At 30.6% G+C, this 19820-nt stretch overlaps 2 protein-coding genes across 2 annotated transcripts; one reads left to right on the plus strand and one right to left on the minus strand.

Moving 5' to 3' along the window:
* Nucleotides 1-7893: 7893 nt before the first annotated feature.
* Nucleotides 7894-8838, plus strand: LOC130941587 (pleckstrin homology domain-containing protein 1-like). Its single transcript, XM_057870145.1, has one exon. The coding sequence runs from the start codon at nucleotides 7965-7967 to the stop codon at nucleotides 8397-8399; it is 435 nt and encodes a 144-aa protein (XP_057726128.1). The 5' UTR covers nucleotides 7894-7964; the 3' UTR covers nucleotides 8400-8838.
* On the minus strand, nucleotides 8624-15444 carry LOC130939425 (probable LRR receptor-like serine/threonine-protein kinase At3g47570). Its single transcript, XM_057867529.1, has 6 exons — nucleotides 12774-15444; nucleotides 12068-12436; nucleotides 10161-10331; nucleotides 9844-9940; nucleotides 9570-9739; nucleotides 8624-9070 (listed from the first exon to the last, which is right to left on the minus strand). Exons 1-6 carry the CDS (start codon nucleotides 15442-15444, stop codon nucleotides 8715-8717), a joined length of 3834 nt encoding a protein of 1277 aa, XP_057723512.1. The 3' UTR covers nucleotides 8624-8714.
* Nucleotides 15445-19820: the final 4376 nt, after the last annotated feature.

Here is a 19820-nt window from a genome sequence, read left to right on the forward strand (position 1 = left end):
TTAATTTTAAAAATCAACTAACTTTAATCTTATATTTTTAAATTTTAAACAATTTAAAAACTAAAACAAAAATATATTTAATTATTCATACACACTAAAAACAATTGCTTCAATCTTATTAATACTCCCTGCAAATCTTAATCTCTCATAGACCGTTTACCCTCTCAAAGAATATCTTTCACTCTCAATTCTGAGACTCAAACTCTCTCTTTTCACTCACTACAACTAGCCTACTAGATTCTCACTCGACTCTCGACTCTCGTCTCCTTCACACTTGCCGGCTTCTCGTCGTTCGGCTCGTCTTGTCGCCGGCGTTTCAACGTCTTCCGGCCTTCCCAGGGCTCCTCGTCGCCAGCCACAAAAGCAACTCGTCGGCGCTCGTCATCTCCTGTTTTTGGGTCTCCGCCTTCATTGAGGATCGTGGACCATCATGGGGTCGTCACTCGTCGTCTTCTGGTGTCGGGTCCTCACAGTCACCTAGTCGCAGTGGACTGTTAGTAAGTTCCTGCATCACCGCTTTTCCTGTTCTGTCGTTTTCAGATTTTTCTTCTTCCTGTATTTTGAGATGATGTTGAATTCCTAATCAATTAATTTGTCTAGTTGCTGATCTAAATGTTGTTGTAAATCATGAATGAAGTAGAATGATCAATTTACATGAAATTTCTTAACAATTTTGCATATGTGGATTGCTCAAAGCTACTTCTTTTAGTATTATTTATTTTACGTGTCCTGATTCTAGATTTTTGCTCAATTCTCTGTCTAAGATTAGAGTAGGCTAAAGTTGAAGACTTTATAATTCTTAACCCATAGCTAGTATTTTCAATTCAATCATTCCTAAAATGCATCATTTTTGGGATTAGTTTGTTGAATTTCTATTGAATTTTGGTTGTGATCATGTTTTAGATTATTGGCTCCCCATATATCCTCTGGAATATTTTGAGAAGTTGTGAAGCTATGGCTAAAAGGATACAAGGTTATTGTTCTAGATAGATGTCCTCTTGTTGTTTGAGGCCAAGATGGACAAGTTCACAAAGCCGATTATAGTTGTGTGGATTGATCCTGAAACAGAGAAAAAGAGACTCATGAGAAGAGACAAATCAAATGAGGAGAATGCTAGGAACAGGATCAATGCTCAAATGACACTTGATTTGAAGATGAATAAAGCAGATATGGTGATAGATAACACTGGATCACTTGATCACTTGAATGAACAGTTTCAAAAGGTTATAATTGAAGTGTCAAAACCCTTGACATGGACTCAATTTTCACTTTCGAAGAACGGAGCCTCGATCATACTTGCTTCACTGACTTCGGGTGTTGTTTTGTGTATAAAAGCACTTTTATAGTCACTTGTGTTCTTCAAAGATTAAATTTGAATTTGTAATTTAGCATTTTAAAAGATGAATTTAGCTTTCAAGTACTGCCATCTTTTTTGTGGTTGTTTGACTAATTTATAATTATAATGAGATTGACCATTGTTTTAACATTGATAGTAATGAGAAGGTGGATTTTAGATGTGAAATATTCATAATTGAAACTATTGTTACCTTTTTCTAAAGACTGCCTGAATCATTAGGTTTCCATTAAGATATCATCGAGTCTTGATATAGATGTTTTTGTTCTCATGTTTAATTTTATGACTATACTAAACTATTTTGCCAAAAGATTCTGCATCCCCAAATATTATATTTCAAGTGAATATTAGTTTTTAAGTAGAGTCCTATACATTAGTGATGATCCATTGCTCTTTTTGCTAGATAAACTAGTAATAATTTTTGCAAATTTTCCTTCACTTTTTTATTTATCTTTGACAGCCATGCATAAACCAGCTAGCTAGCTTCTGGCATGAATTGGTTGAGGTGAATATTGCTCACAACTACTTATACTTTTGTCTGCCTGATATGAAGAAAGGATTTGTTCTCATTACACAAAGTGTTGTATTACTTATAAATTTAAGATATACAACATAATATCAACTTATATTTTATTTATGGATTAATAAGCGTATTTAGAACACCCTTTTTATATTGAAAATAAAATTTTTTGGATATTTATTAACAAAATCCCTCTTTAGAGTTCACGCATTCTAAACTATTAATGTTTAGGATGAAAATGTACAGATAGTCAAGCCTGACTCTTTGGAAAATTGGGACCATTCTACTAGTTGAAGATTGATTTTCAATGAAGAGTGAAAAAATAAGGTTCATCATGAAAATAAGGTTCATCATGAACTAAAATGTCTAGAGAAAGAGAAAAAAACAAAAACTAAAAATTATGTGGTCAGCTGTTACAAGAACAACCTGGCTATTAGGTCCATGCTCAGCTTGGAAATCATAAATTATGTGCATAGGATATGAGTAATGTAGAAAGAAAGCGCAAGAGATATGGAAATAAGAGCATATTAAAACTCATTGAACCTGGGAAAGCAAATCAGCAGCAACATGAGAAGGAATTGCATGCTTATCTGCAATGACTAAAACTTCAGATGGACCAACTAACATGTCAATTGAAACCATGGCCTCACTATTCTGTAGAAGATTTTGAAATTAAACGAGAGAAGAAAAAAGCTCTATGATTGAAAGTATGAAACACAATAGCAGATGCAGATTCAGAGATTTAATGGTTTCTTTAATGCTTACTTGAAGTATCATTTTTGCAACTGTGAAATATTTCAGGGCCAAAGATCTTTTCAACCTACAAGAGTATTACCGCAAGTATAAAGTCAAAGATTGATGGAAAAATTTATAAACTCCAAAGTACTTAGACTCCTTTTTTTTCAACTCCAAACTACAAAGTACAAGAGTATTATTTGACGAGTTGCTTTTTGTCATTGGCGACGAGGATCCCTAGAAAGGTTGGGAGACGTTGAAATGCCAGCGATAAGATGAGGCAAACAACGAGACGCTGGCGAATGTGAAGGAGATGAGAGTCGAGTGAGACTCTAGAGGGCTAGTGCAGTCAGAAAGAAGAGAGAGTTTGAGTCTTAGAATTGAGAGTGAAAGACATTCCTTAAGAGGATGACCAATTGATAAAAATACTCAGAATATAAAAAAATTATTTAATTTTTTTTAGTTTTTTAGATTTTTATTTTATATAAATGATTATGAGAGATTAGAGTTTACGAATAGCATTAATAAGATTGAAGCAATTATTTTTAGTGTATATGAATAATTAAATGTATTTTTGTTTTATTTTTTAAATTGTTTAAAATTATAAAATTAAAGTTAGTTGAATTTTAAACTTTGATTAATTTAAATGGATAATTAAATCTAATAATAATAAAAAAGATATTTATATTTTTTATAAAATTAAATAAAAATATATTTTTTATTTTTACTAAAATATAAAAATGTTTTAGTAAAAATATTAATATTATATATATTTTTTTAAGAAAAAAATTAAATATTAACATGAATAATATAACCTCTGTATCATTTTGTTATTTGTCTACATTTTTATTATATGGGTAGGTATAAATACCTAAAAAAATAGACAATCGTATCAACTATCAACATTCATTTTCTTTCTTTCTTACTCATTTCCCTCCTTGCATTCTGAAACTCTTACTGTTCCTTTGACATTTTAAGCTTCCAAACGAACAAAATCATCATATAATATATCTTCTTATTAGACAGCATTATTGATATTATTATCTAATCGGTATTAATGGGTTCTAGAGGAAGGTATGATCCAAACAAATATCATCAATGGAGACCGGTGTCGGAAGAAGAGAATCAGCAGCCTTCACCATCGCTACCGACAATAATAATGGAGCAAGAGGAAGAAGCTATGAACAAGAGGAACCAAGAACTAGAGCAAGAAGCTAAGAACAAGAAGAAGCAAGAACAAGAGCAAGAAGCTAAGAACAAGAGGAACCAAGAACAACAAAGTGGTTCTCCTGTGGAAGAAAGAACAACCGTTGGTGGTGATGGTGGTGCCGCAACGGCGTCTCTTGTGGAAGAAAGAACAACCGTTGGTGGTGATGGTGATGCCGCAACGGCGTCTACTGTGGAAGAAAGAACAACCGCTGGTGGTGATGGTGATGCCGCAACGGCGTCTCCTGTGGAAGAAAGAACAACCGTTGGTGGTGATGGTGATGCCGCAACGGCGTCCCCTGTGGAAGAAAGAACAACCGTTGGGTTGTCGTTATTTGCTACACAGGTGAAACTCTCAAATTCAATTCAAACCAAACCAGTTCTCTTTTTTTCTTTATTTTATAATTCTTGATTATTGGTGCAATCGTTAACCTTTTTTTTTTTTATATTATTATCAGTATCCAGAGTATTTTGGGACACGTGGTTATTATCGGGGACCTAATCATCAATCGGATTCAAGTAAACCTAGTTCATAAGGTATGTGAAAAGACTGAATTTTTTGTCCATATAACAATGCTGATGAATGAACAATGTTTAGCTTCACAAATCACAGTTATTGTTTATACATTTCAGTATTACAATCAAATACATATCACCCTATCTTTAAATTAAAGGTATATCTTTCTATGGCTTGTAACACAAGAAACCTTGTTCCAAGGTGGTGGTTTTATACTCTGCATGGAACTATGCGTCTCTGTGTATGAATTGTAACACAAGATATTGCATTGTTTTAAATTGATAGTGACACAATAAGTTACAATAGTTATATATCCGTTGATGTGTATTGCTGTGTAAATTATGTTCAATCTTCACTATTTTGTAAGCTTTCTTTTAAATTGTTTAATTATAATATAGTATCAGATTCTATTTTATATTTGTTAGGTCACATGTATATTGCATATTTCAATTTTAAATATTCAGTTCTAGATGTTTGAAAAAATATGATATATTTGTTAAATATAATTTTAATATTCTTTATTAAGCTAATTTTTAAAATTGAATTAGATTCGATTAATTTTAATTCAACTACATGTCAAGAAATATACAAATGAATAAGTTGATGGAATATATTATTCAGAACTCAAAGTTTTCCTCTTTTCTTTTTTTAGGTTTGTTGACTGTGTTGACTGGGAGAGGTGTTAATACGACAGTAAGGAAGCAAGCAATGAAACATGAAGAGCTGAATTAAATTTGAATAGAATAGTAATTAATTCTGACACTTCTTTATAGTTAGTAATTTCAAGTTGATGATTTTTACTTTTCTGTTATAAGATCAATGTGAAATCTGTTGAGAACAGACTAGTATTATGGGTTGGATCTTTTAACACTTATTAGTGTTAAGAGGAAAATCTTTAACCAAAATATATAGATTTACTTTGTTTTTCATTTTTGCTCTATGCATGGCAATTTACTAGGGAAAGATATTAGCTTATTAGGGAAAGCCAACACATAAATTTACTTTTGTCGCATTCTTCATTACTTATAATTTATATCAATGCACAATCCAACTTAGAAAACTATTGCCAGACAAAAAAAAAAAAAAAAAAAAAAACTAAAAAGAAAGGAAAGTAGACTTCAATAGTTCAATACATCGTAGTTTGAATGTTTGACAATAACGAAATCCAATAATAATATCAAATTAGAAAAGATTTTGGGATTAATGCAGGTTGATAATATTTACTTTCTGCTCATTATACAAGTCATATTTATAGTATATACCTATTACCTTCCATGATTCTATCATGCTTTTGATTATATTTTGTATTTCTCCTTTCTTAAATTAAGCATGTCTCAATATCTAGGTTCATTAAAATAGATAAATTTTTAATAAGATTAAGCATACGGATGATGTTTTAGGAATGGTTTAATTACTCTAATTGTCTCTATAATTTTATTAAATTTTTAAGAGAAAATTTCATTCTTCTTTCTTGCGAGATGTCAAAATGACACTCTCTTCCTCTCTATTTTATAAATGTACATTCTCCTCCTTTCTAACTTTTAAAAAACCTCCTCTTTAATCCATTTTAAATTTTGTGTTAACTAATATTAACTTTATCCATTTTTTAAAAAAAATCATTTTTTTTTAAAAAATATCCATTAGCAAAAATTTTATTTTTTTATCATTAAATTTTGCTTACCAAAATATCCTTTAATAAATTATTTTTTATTAATTAAATTGTATTTTTATTAAAATACTTTTAAAAAATTAATAATTAAATTATTTTTTTAAGATATCTACCCTTCAATAATTTTTTAATTATTAAATTGTGATTTTACCAAAATTTTTGTTAACAATTATTTTTATATTTTACTATTAATTTTTTTATTTCAATATATATTATTTTAACATTAAATAAAAAATCTTACCACTGTTAATATATATAACAATTAATATATATTGATATTGAAAAATAATCTTACTAAAATTTTTTGTTTAATATTAAAATAATATATATTGATATAAAAAAATTAATAGTGAAATATAAAAAAATTGTTAACAAAAATTTTGGTAAAATTATAATTTAAAAATAAAAAAATTATTGAAGGGTATTTTAGAAAAAAATTATATAATTATTAAAATTTTTTAAAAAATACAATTTAATCGATAAAAAAATAATTTATTAAAGAATATTTTGGTAAGCAAAATTTAATGATAAAAAATAAAATTTTTATTAATGGGTATTTTTTTAAAAAATAATTTATTTTTTTTAAAAATGGATAAAGTTAACATTAGTTAACACAAAAAATTTAAAATGGATTAAAGAAGAAGTTTTTTAAAAATTAAAAGGGAGGAGAATGTACATTTATAAAATAGAGAGGATGAGAGTGTCATTTTAGTATCTCTCAGGGAGGGGAATGTAATTTTCTCAATTTTTAATTAGGTTTTTATATTTTCTTAATTAAATTTTTACACTATTTTTAATTTTATAATTAAGTCATTTCTAGTATCAAAAGTATTAGAATTAACTAAATATTTATCTGTAAATTAAAAGTATTCACAATTAAAAATTTAACTAGATCTTTTAATATATATTTTTTTAAAAATATTTTACTAATTTTAATATTTTTAACATAAAATAATTTAATTATAAAATTAAAAACAATGTAGAGATCTAATTAAAAAAAATATAAAAATATAACTTGATTAAAAAATAGTTGATAAAACTACAAAGAACAATAAAATAATTAAACCTTTAGAAATTTGAAGTTATAATATATATATCTTTAAAAATTCTTAAGGAAGATAAAAATTTTAGGTCGAAATAAGATTGTAAAGAAAAAAATAAAAAGAAAAATTTGACTGAATTCTCTTTAATTCTATTAATATAGCATTTAAAAGACCTTCATAAATTTCAGGGTGACACATCTAACGTATTTATTTTAAAATTTCAATACTCATTGTGTTCTTGTTTATTGATCACTTTAAAATTTTGATACGATTTATAATTAAATACTGTAAAGTTACCGATAAAAAATAGAATAAAAGAAAAAAAAAATACATGTTAATAACAGAATCCATGATCCACACTTTGAGTTTAACACAATGGGTAGTCTATGTTAAGAATAAAAAAAAAATACATACTTACCTTTCACATAACTTTTCCTCCAAATCAAATTTTTCAACACAATTTTTCATAAATAATTTTAATAAAATATTATAGTATAAAAAAAAGTAGTCACTATACATTTGTGAAAACATTCTTAAATATTCTTAATAATTTATTTTATAACAAAGGAAAGTATACAACATAAATTAATTAGAAATAATCAATTTTTATTTTATTTTGAGAGTATTTAAAAATAACTTATATTTTTATATAAATATATTATTATTTAATTTATTTTTAATATATATTTTATATTCTAAATGATAATAATAGTAGTATAATTTTAAAATATACAAAATACGGTTGTAATTATTAAGTTAACAAGTTGATATATATAAAAAAAAAAAAAAAAACAGCAAGAATAACCTGGCGTACCGCTAAGCCCAGCCAGACACTGTAACTAACTGTAACAGAATCTTTCATCTCCTTGTTTTCTAAATGTCTCTCACTTCCTATTCTCCCTCCATTTCCTTTTCCACCAATGGCCAACCTGTGGCGCGCCGCGGTTGGCCTCGCAACCAATCCGGCAAAGGCGGACCACGACGCTGTCGAGTTCTGGTCGAACCCTGAGCGAACCGGCTGGCTAACAAAGCAGGGAGAGTACATCAAAACGTGGCGCCGTCGCTGGTTCGTCCTCAAGCAAGGGAAGCTTTTCTGGTTCAAGGACTCAACTGTCACGCGCGCGTCAAAGCCACGCGGCGTCATTCCCGTCGCGTCTTACCTTACCGTTAAGGGCGCGGAGGACGCGATCAACAAGCCTTGCGCGTTCGAGCTATCCTCGCGCTACGAGACGATGTACTTCATCGCCGATTCGGAGAAGGAGAAGGAGGATTGGATCAACTCTATTGGTCGCTCCATTGTTCAGCATTCTAGATCCGTCACTGACAATGAGATCGTCGATTACGACAAGCGATGATTCCTCACGCGCCTGCAATCTGTTTCGGTAAATCGACAAATCAAACCTCTCTTTTGCCCTTTTCTATTTGTGTATATTAATCAATCGTGTTGAATTGTTATCTTACATTACTGTGATTGAAGAGAACGAACATATAATGATATAGTTTCTTATATAAACCAAGATTGATGGTAATAAATTTGTGAGCAAGTATTATTCCTTAATCCTTGTAAATGGTAGAGAAGAGAACACAGACAACACGCAATAATTCACAAAAAAGAAGAAGGATAATCCAACTCAAAGCAGCTAAATGTTTCTCATAAACATGACACCTATTTATGGAAGCAGTTTGTGTTTAATTGCATGCAGCTCCATTATGACATCTTTAATGTTCATCCGTCGAGTGGGAAACTCTTGAGAACATGTAACTCCAATCCTGGCAAAGGACACTATACACTCCTTAATACTTTGCTTTTGCGAGATCTTTCTTTCCCCTTCACTAAACAGAGTTAGTAATCTTGAATCAACAATCTCAATGATTCCTTCTGGAATTGCCTTTTTACAAAATTTGTGTAGGCTTAGATCTTCACCAAACATGTCATCTGTTGGTTTCTTTCCGGTTAGTATTTCCAAAAGAAGAATTCCATAGATATAGATGTCTCCTTGTGGTGATACTGGCCCACTGCTCCATACTCTAAATGATTCCAACAAAATGATAAGGGAAGAAGAATAGACATAACGAAACAACATAATGATTATAGACAAGTTATTCTCAGTTTAATAAATATTTCAAGAAGTTGATTGGCATAATAAGGTAGATATCATAAGTAAATTAATGCAATTATGCATAATAGTATTATGAATCTAGCAAATAATAATACATGAATTAATTTGAAGAAATAGTTGACAAATATTACCAAGAGTGATCAAGAGCACTTTTACCTGGTGGAACATATCCGATGGTTCCCTTAATTGTAGAGGAACTACCATGATTACTGGTAAAAGAGCTTCTGTCCCCTTGAACAAGTCTTGCTAGACCAAAGTCTCCTAAGTGGGCAACAATATCATCATCAAGAAGCACATTGCTAGACTTAATATCACAATGAATTATGGCTTCCCCTGAATCATTGTGAAGATCCAATGCAAAAGCTACATCAAGAGCAATATTTACCCTTTGCATAAGGTTCAGACTCAGATTTGTGGACTCGCTGTCTTCAATAGTGTTGTGCAACAAAGTTTCTACGCTCCCATTAGATATGAACTCAAACACTATGGCCTTGAAATCATTCCCTTTGTAATCAACACAAGACACTCTCCAATGGTGCCTTCCATATTTTGCTGACTTGTGACCCTTCTTCTCTCTTTTTCACCAATTGGAATGAGCAATCTTGAATCAACAATCTCAATGATTCGTTCTAGAGTAGCCACGTTACAGAAATTGTGTAGGCTTAAACCTTCACCAAACATGGTACCAGTTGGCTTCTTTCCAGTGAGCATCTCTAAAAGAAGAATTCCATAGCTATACATCTCTCCTGCTGACACTGAGCCACCTGCTTCATACTCTGATTTAAACAAAAGTTCAGGAAAGGAGAAGAGAAATAATGCAATAATATTATCATTATAAATTAATTATTTTCAGTTCCGTAAAGTAAATATATTAAGGGGTTGATTGCCATAAATACTTGATACTAAAATTACTTAGATATGATTATAAAGGAAGAAATATGAGAAAAACATTTCAAAAGGATATTGTAAGATATATCAAGAGAAACTGACACTGACCTGGGGGAATAGATCCAATGGTTCCCCTAAATGCAGAAGAGCTTGCTTGATTACTGCTAGAACAGCTTGCGGCACCATGAACAAGCCTAGCTAATCCAAAGTCTCCCAAGTGAGCAACAACTTCATCATCAAGTACAACATTGCTTGGCTTTATATCACAATGAACTACGGCTTCTTATGAAATTCATGAAATTAAAGTATACTAATAAATTTTATACTAAACAATGAAAACTTTGCTATCTAATATAACTTGAAGCAAAAGCAAGCTTGAATGTATTGTACGAAAAGTATTCACATTTTGTAAATTATGAATTTATGAAATTGTGAAAAATAATATATATTTTTTAAAAAGTTTTTACGTCTTTTTAGCAAATGTGAGTAATTGAGTGATAGCTTTGTATATTTTCATAGGATCCCGCTAGGGAGACAATGGACTATTTGTACAATATGTACAATGGTTATTGAGTTATGAAATGAACATCTCTTATACTATTTAAAATAACCATCCGAGTAAAAGGGATAATAAACATCTTCTCGAAAAATTAGTTTAATTTTTGAGTTCACCAAGGATCGAACTCTTGACCTTTCAGATCTAGCGCTTTAATACCATGTCATGATACCACTCATCCCAAAAACTTCAACTGATGAAAAAATGTAATACTAATAATTATATCTCTAATACTCCATAAACCTCCATTGTGCACATTGTATGAATATTTCATTGGCTCCTCATACTTTCCCATTTTCATATAACTTCTTCGTTTTTCTTCCTAAATAAAAGACTCGTGTTTTTCTTTTTATTCAAAGAACAAAATTATATTTTCACTTGCCATAAAATTTTTGCAATATTTTTTTTTTACATTTTAATCCAAACAACACTTTAAAAGAAGGCACCTACTCAAATGAAGATGTTAAAAATATTTTTTTATGAAGAGCCTTGTATTAAAAATGTGCTTTGTTTGTTTGACTACACTTTAAAAAAAGATAACACTTTTATAGCATATCAAATCAAACCTTACAATTTATAGTCTAATGATAAAAAAGATACATCTTTACATGAAGACAATTGTAAAATCTTTATGATAGTATTCAACCTTAAAAGAATTATTTGGATTGTGTTTATGCAATTGAACATAGCTTTGTATGTGTTTATGTTTACCAAAAAGGTTTTCTTCAAAAAGTCTACTTGAAGTTTCTTTGTGGAATTGATTATAAATGTGTATGATTTTGTGTAATTTCTTAAATTCTTTTTTTTTTAAAAAAAGAGTAATTATAATTGTTATCAAAGAATAAAAATTTTTACTTGTTATCAAATTTTTTTCCAATTTTTTCAATTATTTGGATTATATTTGTGTAATTGTCTTTGATAAAGAAATATTTAATCAAATGTATAATTATTAATTGTGAATGATCTTTTTAATTAGATTTAAGTGTTATTAGTTTCTATTTCTTAAATAAATTGGTTACAACATACACAATAATTAACAAGTACTGAGGACCATGAGTGAATGAGAGATTGCCAAAAATAAGATTACGATGATATGATAATGGTGTGGACTATGGAGCATTATGTGTCAAGGTTTTAATATAATACTATGTTGGTTTTTTCTTTTATATATTATAAATTATAAATAGATAATAAATGGATAGAAATAAATAGATATTAATTGAAGATACATAAAGCCTTGAACCTGATGCAAACGACACACTAATACAGAGGACAGGGCGCATAAACTTAAAATGTTACATAACATACACACTAGCAGGAACAATTAAAGGCTTTAAAGCACATTAAAAGCACACTAATAAAGAACATAAAAGCACACTAATAAAGAACATAAAAGCACAGAAATTGAAATGTGTAGTGCAGCGAGTTGTCATCATAATTGACAACGGCAGTTATTAGCATGATAGCTTTTGTTTGATTGCATGCAATTCAGTTATGACATCTTTTATGCTCATTCGCTGATTTGGAAACTCTTGAGAACATGCAACTCCAATACTAGCAAACGACACAAGACACTCTCGAATGATGTCTTCCATTTTTTGCTGCTGTGTAACCCTTCTTCTTTCATGTTGATCAATTGGAATGAGCAATCTTGAATCAACAATCTCAGCGATTCCATCTAGAGTTACCATGTTACAGAAATTGTGTAGGCTTAGACCTTCACCAAACATGGTATCAGTTGGCTTCTTTCCAGTGAGCATCTCCAAAAGAAGAATTCCATAGCTATACATGTCTCCTTCTGGTGACACTGGAGATCCTGCTCCATACTCTGTTTGATTCAAACAAAAAATTGAAAAAAAAAAAGACAACAAAAATAAAGCAATAATATCATGATCATAAACTAATTATTTTCAGTTCAATAAATTAAATATATAAAAGGGTTGATTGCCATAAATACTTGATAGTTAATTAAATTGCTTAGGACGTAGGGAACTCTAAGCTATAACTAATTTGGGGTAATTATATAGATGAAAATACTAGGGGAAAAGCAAAACATGAACTTAACATGACAAATTGTCTTGATGCTACAATATGCAAATGAAAAAAAAAAAAACCAAAATGTACATTTCTAAAAGATATTGTAAGATATATCAAAAGAAACTTACCTGGTGGAACATATCCAATGGTTCCCTTAATTGCAGAGGAACTGGCTTGATCATCGTTGCTAGAACGGCCTGCGGCACCATGAACGAGCCTAGCTAATCCAAAGTCTCCCAAGTGAGCAACAACTTCATCATCAACTAGAACATTACTAGGCTTTATATCGCAATGAACTACAACTTCTTCTAAATCATTGTGAAGATAATCCAATGCAAAAGCTACATCAAGAGCAATATTTACTCTTTGTATCAGATTGAGACTCTGATTTGTGGACCCGCTATCTTCAATGGTGTTGTGCAGCAAGCTTCCTAAGCTCCCATTAGGCATGAACTCAAACACTATGGCCTTGAAATCATCCCCTTTGTAATCAACACTTGAACAACAAGTCAATATGCTGAGAAGGTTTCTGTGCTTGATTTTTCCTAGAGCTTTGCATTCGGCCATGAAACTCTTCGATGCCCCGCGTGTTTGAAGATTCAACACCTTCACAGCAACAGGCCTCTCAAAATGGACAAGGATTCCTCTATACACAGAGCCAAAGCTTCCTGTGCCAACTAAATTGGATGAAGAAAATCCATTGGTTGCTTGATGTAGCTCTCCATAGGAAACCTTCACATAACCATATTGCAAAGCTAGAGAAGTAGTGGCTAACTTTTTTGCCTTTTTCTTGACAAGATATATACTAATAAAAGCCACACAAGAGATTAGAATTCCTCCAAATGCAATGACGAGGATGGCTCTCTTTTTAAGTGATCTCTTGTGTTTCTTCTGTGATGGCAAAATAGGGCATGCAGAAAGATTCAATTGAGGTATCCCACCGCAAAGATTTTTATTTCCAACGAGTGATATTGCTGTGACATTATTAAATACTCCTCCTACCGGGACTTCACCATAGAGATGGTTGAATGATAAGTTCAAAGTCTTCAGCAAGGTGAGATTCACAAGTTCATGCGGGATTGTGCTTGAAAAATTGTTACTAGAAAGGTCCAAGACTTCAATGGATAGTAGAGATCCCAAAAATGAAGGTACACTTCCATGGAACGAGTTTCTTTCTAGTTCGAGCACTGTTAAAGCAGAGCAAGCACTAAGTTCCATGGGAATCTCACCAATCAACATGTTTTCTTGCAAATACAAGAGGGAAAGATGGATCAAGTTACCAAGCTCAGAAGGAATGTGGCCAGTAAAGGAGTTGGAGTATAGGGACAGCTCTACTAAACCTTGTTGATAGCCGAATGTTTGATTGGGTATATCACCTCTTAAGTTATTTTCATGAGCATAAAATTTCTCCATCTTGGTGCAGTTTCCAAGTGTAAAAGGAATGAATCCTTCAAATTTATTTGAGTCGAGATAAACTTGAGACAACATAGTAAGGTTACCAATGACAAGAGGGATGTTGCCATAGAACTTATTTCCACGCAACCACAACGCTCCCAGATTTTTTAGCTTTCCCATTGAATCTGGAATTGTTCCCTCAAAGGAATTTTCATCCATACCAAGTGTTCTTAGGTTGATTAGTTTTCCAATTTCATCTGATATCCTTCCAGATATTTGATTCAACGCCATATCAAGCAAAACGAGATTGGTTGATAAGTTGCCTATGATATCTGGCAATACTTCACCTAAATTATTGTTATAAAAGGCTAGTTTCTGCAATTGAGTACAATTAGTCAATGAGAAAAGAAAATCCAAATCATGAGCTCTTCCATTCCCGAATCTATTCTGTCCAACATTAAATATCTGGAGTTTGCGTAAACTTCCTATGGTAGGAGAAATTGGTCCATGAAAATCATTTTCTGAGATATCAAATTGTTGCAGTTCAGAAAGGTTGGATATTGAAGATGGAAAAGTACCGGTGAATCGGTTCCCTCCACACACAAGTAGCTCAAGATTGGGAAAAGCCATAGGTAAATTTGATAGAAGAGTACCCACTAACTGGTTATCCACAAATTCAAGAAGTTGAATATTTGAAAGGTTGTAAAGTGAAGGAGGGACTTGACCAGACAAATTATTTACACCCAAACCCAAAAATTTTAAAGTTGACAACCTACCCAAAGTTGGAGTTATGCTTCCTTCCAAGTGATTGTATGCAAGGGACAACTTCTCAAGAGATGAGAGATTTCCCAATGAAGGTGGGATACTACCAACAAAATTGTTGACTGCAAGCGCCAGCTGAGTGAGTTGCATCATAGAACCAAACCATGAAGGAATTTTGCCAGTTAGATTATTGAACCGCAATAGAAGTACTTGAAGGCTTGAACAATTTATCATCTCCATAGGAATATGACCATGAAGATTATTGTGCCCCAAGTCAAGAGTCTGCAGCCTCTTTAAATGACCAACTTCTCTTGGAATCTCACCATGCAAGTTGATGTTGGTAAGATTGATCAGCCTTAGGAACGTCAGATTTCCCAAGGATGGCGCAAGAGTACCACCCCATTCTTGATTTTGAAGTTGCAAGGCTGAGACTCTCATGTGGCGACGACTGCATGTAATACCCTCCCATGCACAGAAATGGAGGGAGTGATTCCATGATGGCAAAGCATGAGGATCGCCATTGGTAAGCTTGTCCTTCAAAGCAAGCAAAGCAATCTTATCGCTCTCTGAACTCAAGGCCGCATTCACAGCCAAGGTTTGTGAAGCCACAGATAGGAGAAACATGATGAGAGACACCATCATTATTTCGTTGTAGTGTGACGGTGACAATATGAGCATTTGTGTTAGTATATTCAAGAGGACCGTGGTGGAGAAAAATGTAGTACTAGGGTCGTTGCTTTCTAACCGTTATATAGAAGAGAGCAATAGTGAAGAAAAGTATACAGTAGTAGTTGCTTGAATACTCTGTTATAAAGATTTCTAATTTGCTTCATTGTAGGATTAATAAAAAACCAATCTGAAAGTGTTTACTGTACAACACTACAATAATACTTAAGTAACGAAGCGGATACTAATAAATATAAAAACATTTTTTGAAATTTTGTGCTTGTGAATGGAAAGACTGACTTGGGAGGACCAAGAATGGATATGATGATATTGGAAGACCAACATTTGCAAGTTGAAAATCGCCGCTTGTACTTCAATTTAATATTAGCGAAAATCACCGCCTTGTGTTTGTTCTTCATTCATATCGGCAACAAGCTAAGATGAACAGCACCAAGCAACAAAAAATTAAATCTATAGAAGCATGAAATTCAAGTGGTTAGGGAGATACCAAGGTGAAGAAATTAACCATTTGATTCAAGTAAACAACTAATAAATCTTCTTTCTGAATGTTCTCTTATTTACGCGTCAGCTTCAACCAAGTGACAAATTCAGCTTATAAATCACACAAATCAATCTAAGAATATTATGATATTTCTTTCGCTTCAATCTTGTTACGTTCTTATGATTATATGTAAGATTACATTTTTTTATTAAACCGGGAAAAAATGAACTTAGATTCAAGAAGAAGATATATGTATTTTTTATGAGATTAAAGGTGAGGATATCCTTAAATCATTCTTGGAATATTTAAAATATAAATAAAACAAAAAACGTTAACAATAATATTAATACTTTGAAGACGAGTTGATCCTTTGAATATGTTCCCCAAATTTAGTAGTAAGAACTAAGAAGTGTATATATATATATATATATATATATATATATATATATATATATGAAAAGTATTATTTGTACATAAAAATTAGTTATAATATATTTATATATAAATATATATAATTTAATTTATATTTTATATTTTAATATGTATTTTATATTAATAATTAATTTGATAGTTGATTTTAATATACATACCTAACATAATTAATATATATAGGTTATTATATATTATATAATTTTATTTTATATTTGGAAAATAGAACAAATAATTATCTTATACTAATAATTAAAGAGCAATGCTAGGGACCAGCAACTTTTGTAATTAGTAGTCATCAAATAGTCATCAATGATGATTTAATGATGTGAGATTGGTGTGAGATTTTATCTAATGGTTCACCTTTCTCTGTTAGTTACATGCTGGCCAAAATTCAATAAAATTGCTAGCCTTCTAGATTTTTTCATAATAAAATTATTAAACATACTTAATATCCAATTTAGTATAAATAGAAGTCTAGCTCAAATATTATCTATTTCTAATAACCAAAAGGCTAAGTGATATTAAAAAAAAGAAAAAGTTTAGGGAGCCAGCAATTTTATTGAATTTTGGCCAGCATGTAACTAACAGAGAAATATGAGCCATTAGATGAAATCTCACACCAATTTCACACCATTAAATCATCATTGATGGCTATTTAATGGCTACTAATCATAAAAATTGCTGGCCCCTAGCATTGCTCTAAGAAAAATTAGAAAAAAAATTTATAATAACTTTTCAATTAGATAAATTTCTCCAACAATGTTTTGTGAACCTCAAACATTATGAATTTAATGTTTCTAATAATGTTTAATTGAATAATTTATGGATAATCTCTAAGTTATACAAAAGATTAATAAAGACATAAATATTTTTAACATATTTTTTAAAATATGTCAATTGTTATAAATAAGAGATCTTTTTTAATTATAAATATTATAAAGCAAAGACTCACAAATAAAATAGAATATAATTTTTTTATTAAATATCTTTTAATTTACATTGAAAAAAAAATTATTAAAGGATTATAAATTTTATGATATAAAAAATTATTATTAACCATCTCATCATACAAAAATTTATTAATAAATTATTCACATAACTTTAGTACTTTAAAATGTAGAGAAAATGACAAATAGATCTTTGACCTTTTAATTTGTGAATATTTAAATTCTTGATTTTTTTTAAATCTGAACATGTCAATCCTTCTTCATGTTCAGTTAGATCGGTCAGATCTAATGAAAAAATCAAACATGACTCTTGTTATACTGACCTAGTTAATACGGATGCACGATAGTTTTTTAAATATGACAAATTAAATCCAAATATTAATGTGTCCAAATTTTGAACAAGTTAAAAATTTAAATATATTTTTAAGTCTTCAAAGACTTAAATATTTGCGAACTAAAAAAATTAAAGATCAATTTATTTTTTTCTCTAAAATATTTATGTATCAATATATTAATATAAAACATTTTAGATTATATAATTTATTTATTTTATGCCATGTATAATATTGGCCCTCCCTAAATAATTTTTCTAGATCTGTCTCCTCGTATATAGAAAGGACATTGATATGGTACGCATTTAATTTGTTGAAAACAAAGAGCATTACAAAAATTGATTAACAGTCTACTATTGACAATAGCAGTTCTGCATATAAACAACTTTCTATTTCACTTTCACCCATTCCAAGTTAGCCCGTAATTGGTGCTTAGAAATAATTGTGAGAAATACTAATTAATATAACCTATATCATTGATTATGGCCGACATTGACAGTATTCCATCGTTTTAGATTGGCCAGTATCAAATGTGATGTGGAAACTAACTATAAAGGAGGGAAAAAATGATGGCACATCTGAGGGAATGATGAGTTGAATGGTGCAATTTTTGAAATTTTTGTGCTTGTGAATGGAAAGAGTGCGCACAGCTAGGGGTGGTAAACGGGTCTAAATTTGTCCAATTAGTTTGTGTAATCCGTCAAAAAAAAAAGAGTTGTGTTGGAAAATTGGGACCGTCAAATAACAAAAGTCTGCTTAACTCGCACCGTTTAAATCATGGGCTTTGGCGGGGCGGGGCGAGCTTCCCCACCGGGTTTAGTATTTTTTAGCAAGGGGGTATTTTTTCAATTTTTTTTTTACCAAAACCCAACTTCTCCTAACCCAACTTACAAGAGAATGAAGATGAAAATTGATTGTTTTGGATTATGTTTATTTTGTTTTAGAGACAATATTTATAATTATGTTTTGGATTATGTTTATTTTACTTTGGGAACAATATTTATAATTATGTTTTGAATGAAAACTTGGTTTATAATTATGTTTATTAGATATTTATAATTACAAAGACTTTAATGTTTGTGAATATAAAAATTATAATTTGTTTATACTTTTAGAAATTATAATAGTTAAAAGTAAAAAATAGAAGAGAATTTTTTATGCCGTTATATATATTTTTTAATAATTAAAAGTAAAAAAAAATATATTTGGCGGGCTTGGCCCGCCGGCCTGCTAGCCCGCCGTTAGGTGGGGCGGGCCGGGATTCTGGGACCGCCTCACTAGGCAGGACGGGGTGGGGCGGGGCGGGCTTCCCTGCTTGCCACCCCTATGCACAGCATATTTGTCAGAACCGAACCGGTGATCGAATCGATCAAGTTACTGGGTTACTGGATCATTGGTTCAATTAGTGGGTCACTGGTTGAACGGGTTAACCCGGTCCTATGTAAATAAAAAATAAAAAATAGTAAAAAATTTAAAATTAAAATTTAAAATACATATTTTTACTAACATTTTAAAAATATTCAACTATTCTAAAATAATATGAAACAAAAATAATAAGCATTTTATTAATTTTACTCTATCATAAATATTTTATTTTGTTTTTATATTAAAATAATAATTATTTTCAAATTTTAATAATTTATTAATAAATTTATATCTACTATACTATTATATACTACAAGTATTTATTAAAAAATAATATTAATAGATATTATATAATTATGAAAAGAAAAAATAAGTGAATTTATAATTATTATTAAATAAAAATATAATTAATTTAAAAATAAATGAGTTTATAACTAAAATTAAAATAAATTAAATAGAGGTAAATATATTTGATAAAAGATATCTATATATATAATAATTTGTAAACATGATATCTAGAATTGTGATAGTCTGGTGGTTGTGACTAGGGGTGTTCAAAACCGATTCGGACCGAACAAAACCGATCAACCGAACCGAAAAAACCGAAAACCGAACAAACGATAATTGAAAAAACCGAAAAAATTATATTTTGCTGTTTTTTATGCGGTTCGGTTCGGTTTTCGGTTTTAATACTGAAAACCCTAACCGAACCGAACCGAACCGGTCAACTTTAAAAACCCTAAAATCCATTAGCCCATTACCCCACCGGCCCAC

This window comes from Arachis stenosperma, chromosome 7 (assembly GCF_014773155.1).
Source record: "Arachis stenosperma cultivar V10309 chromosome 7, arast.V10309.gnm1.PFL2, whole genome shotgun sequence".
In the NCBI taxonomy this organism is placed as follows: Eukaryota; Viridiplantae; Streptophyta; class Magnoliopsida; order Fabales; family Fabaceae; genus Arachis; species Arachis stenosperma.

Excerpts from the sequence above, each read along its gene's own strand:
- LOC130941587 (XM_057870145.1), top strand. The coding sequence starts at position 7,965 with ATGGCCAACCTGTGGCGCGCCGCGGTTGGCCTCGCAACCAATCCGGCA.
- LOC130939425 (XM_057867529.1), bottom strand. The coding sequence starts at position 15,444 with ATGATGGTGTCTCTCATCATGTTTCTCCTATCTGTGGCTTCACAAACC. Across the intron at positions 12,437-12,773 it reads CATTGGATATGTTCCACCAG|AGTATGGAGCAGGATCTCCA; the intron begins GTAAGTTTCTTT and ends TGAATCAAACAG. Across the intron at positions 9,941-10,160 it reads CATTGGATCTATTCCCCCAG|AGTATGAAGCAGGTGGCTCA; the intron begins GTCAGTGTCAGT and ends TGTTTAAATCAG.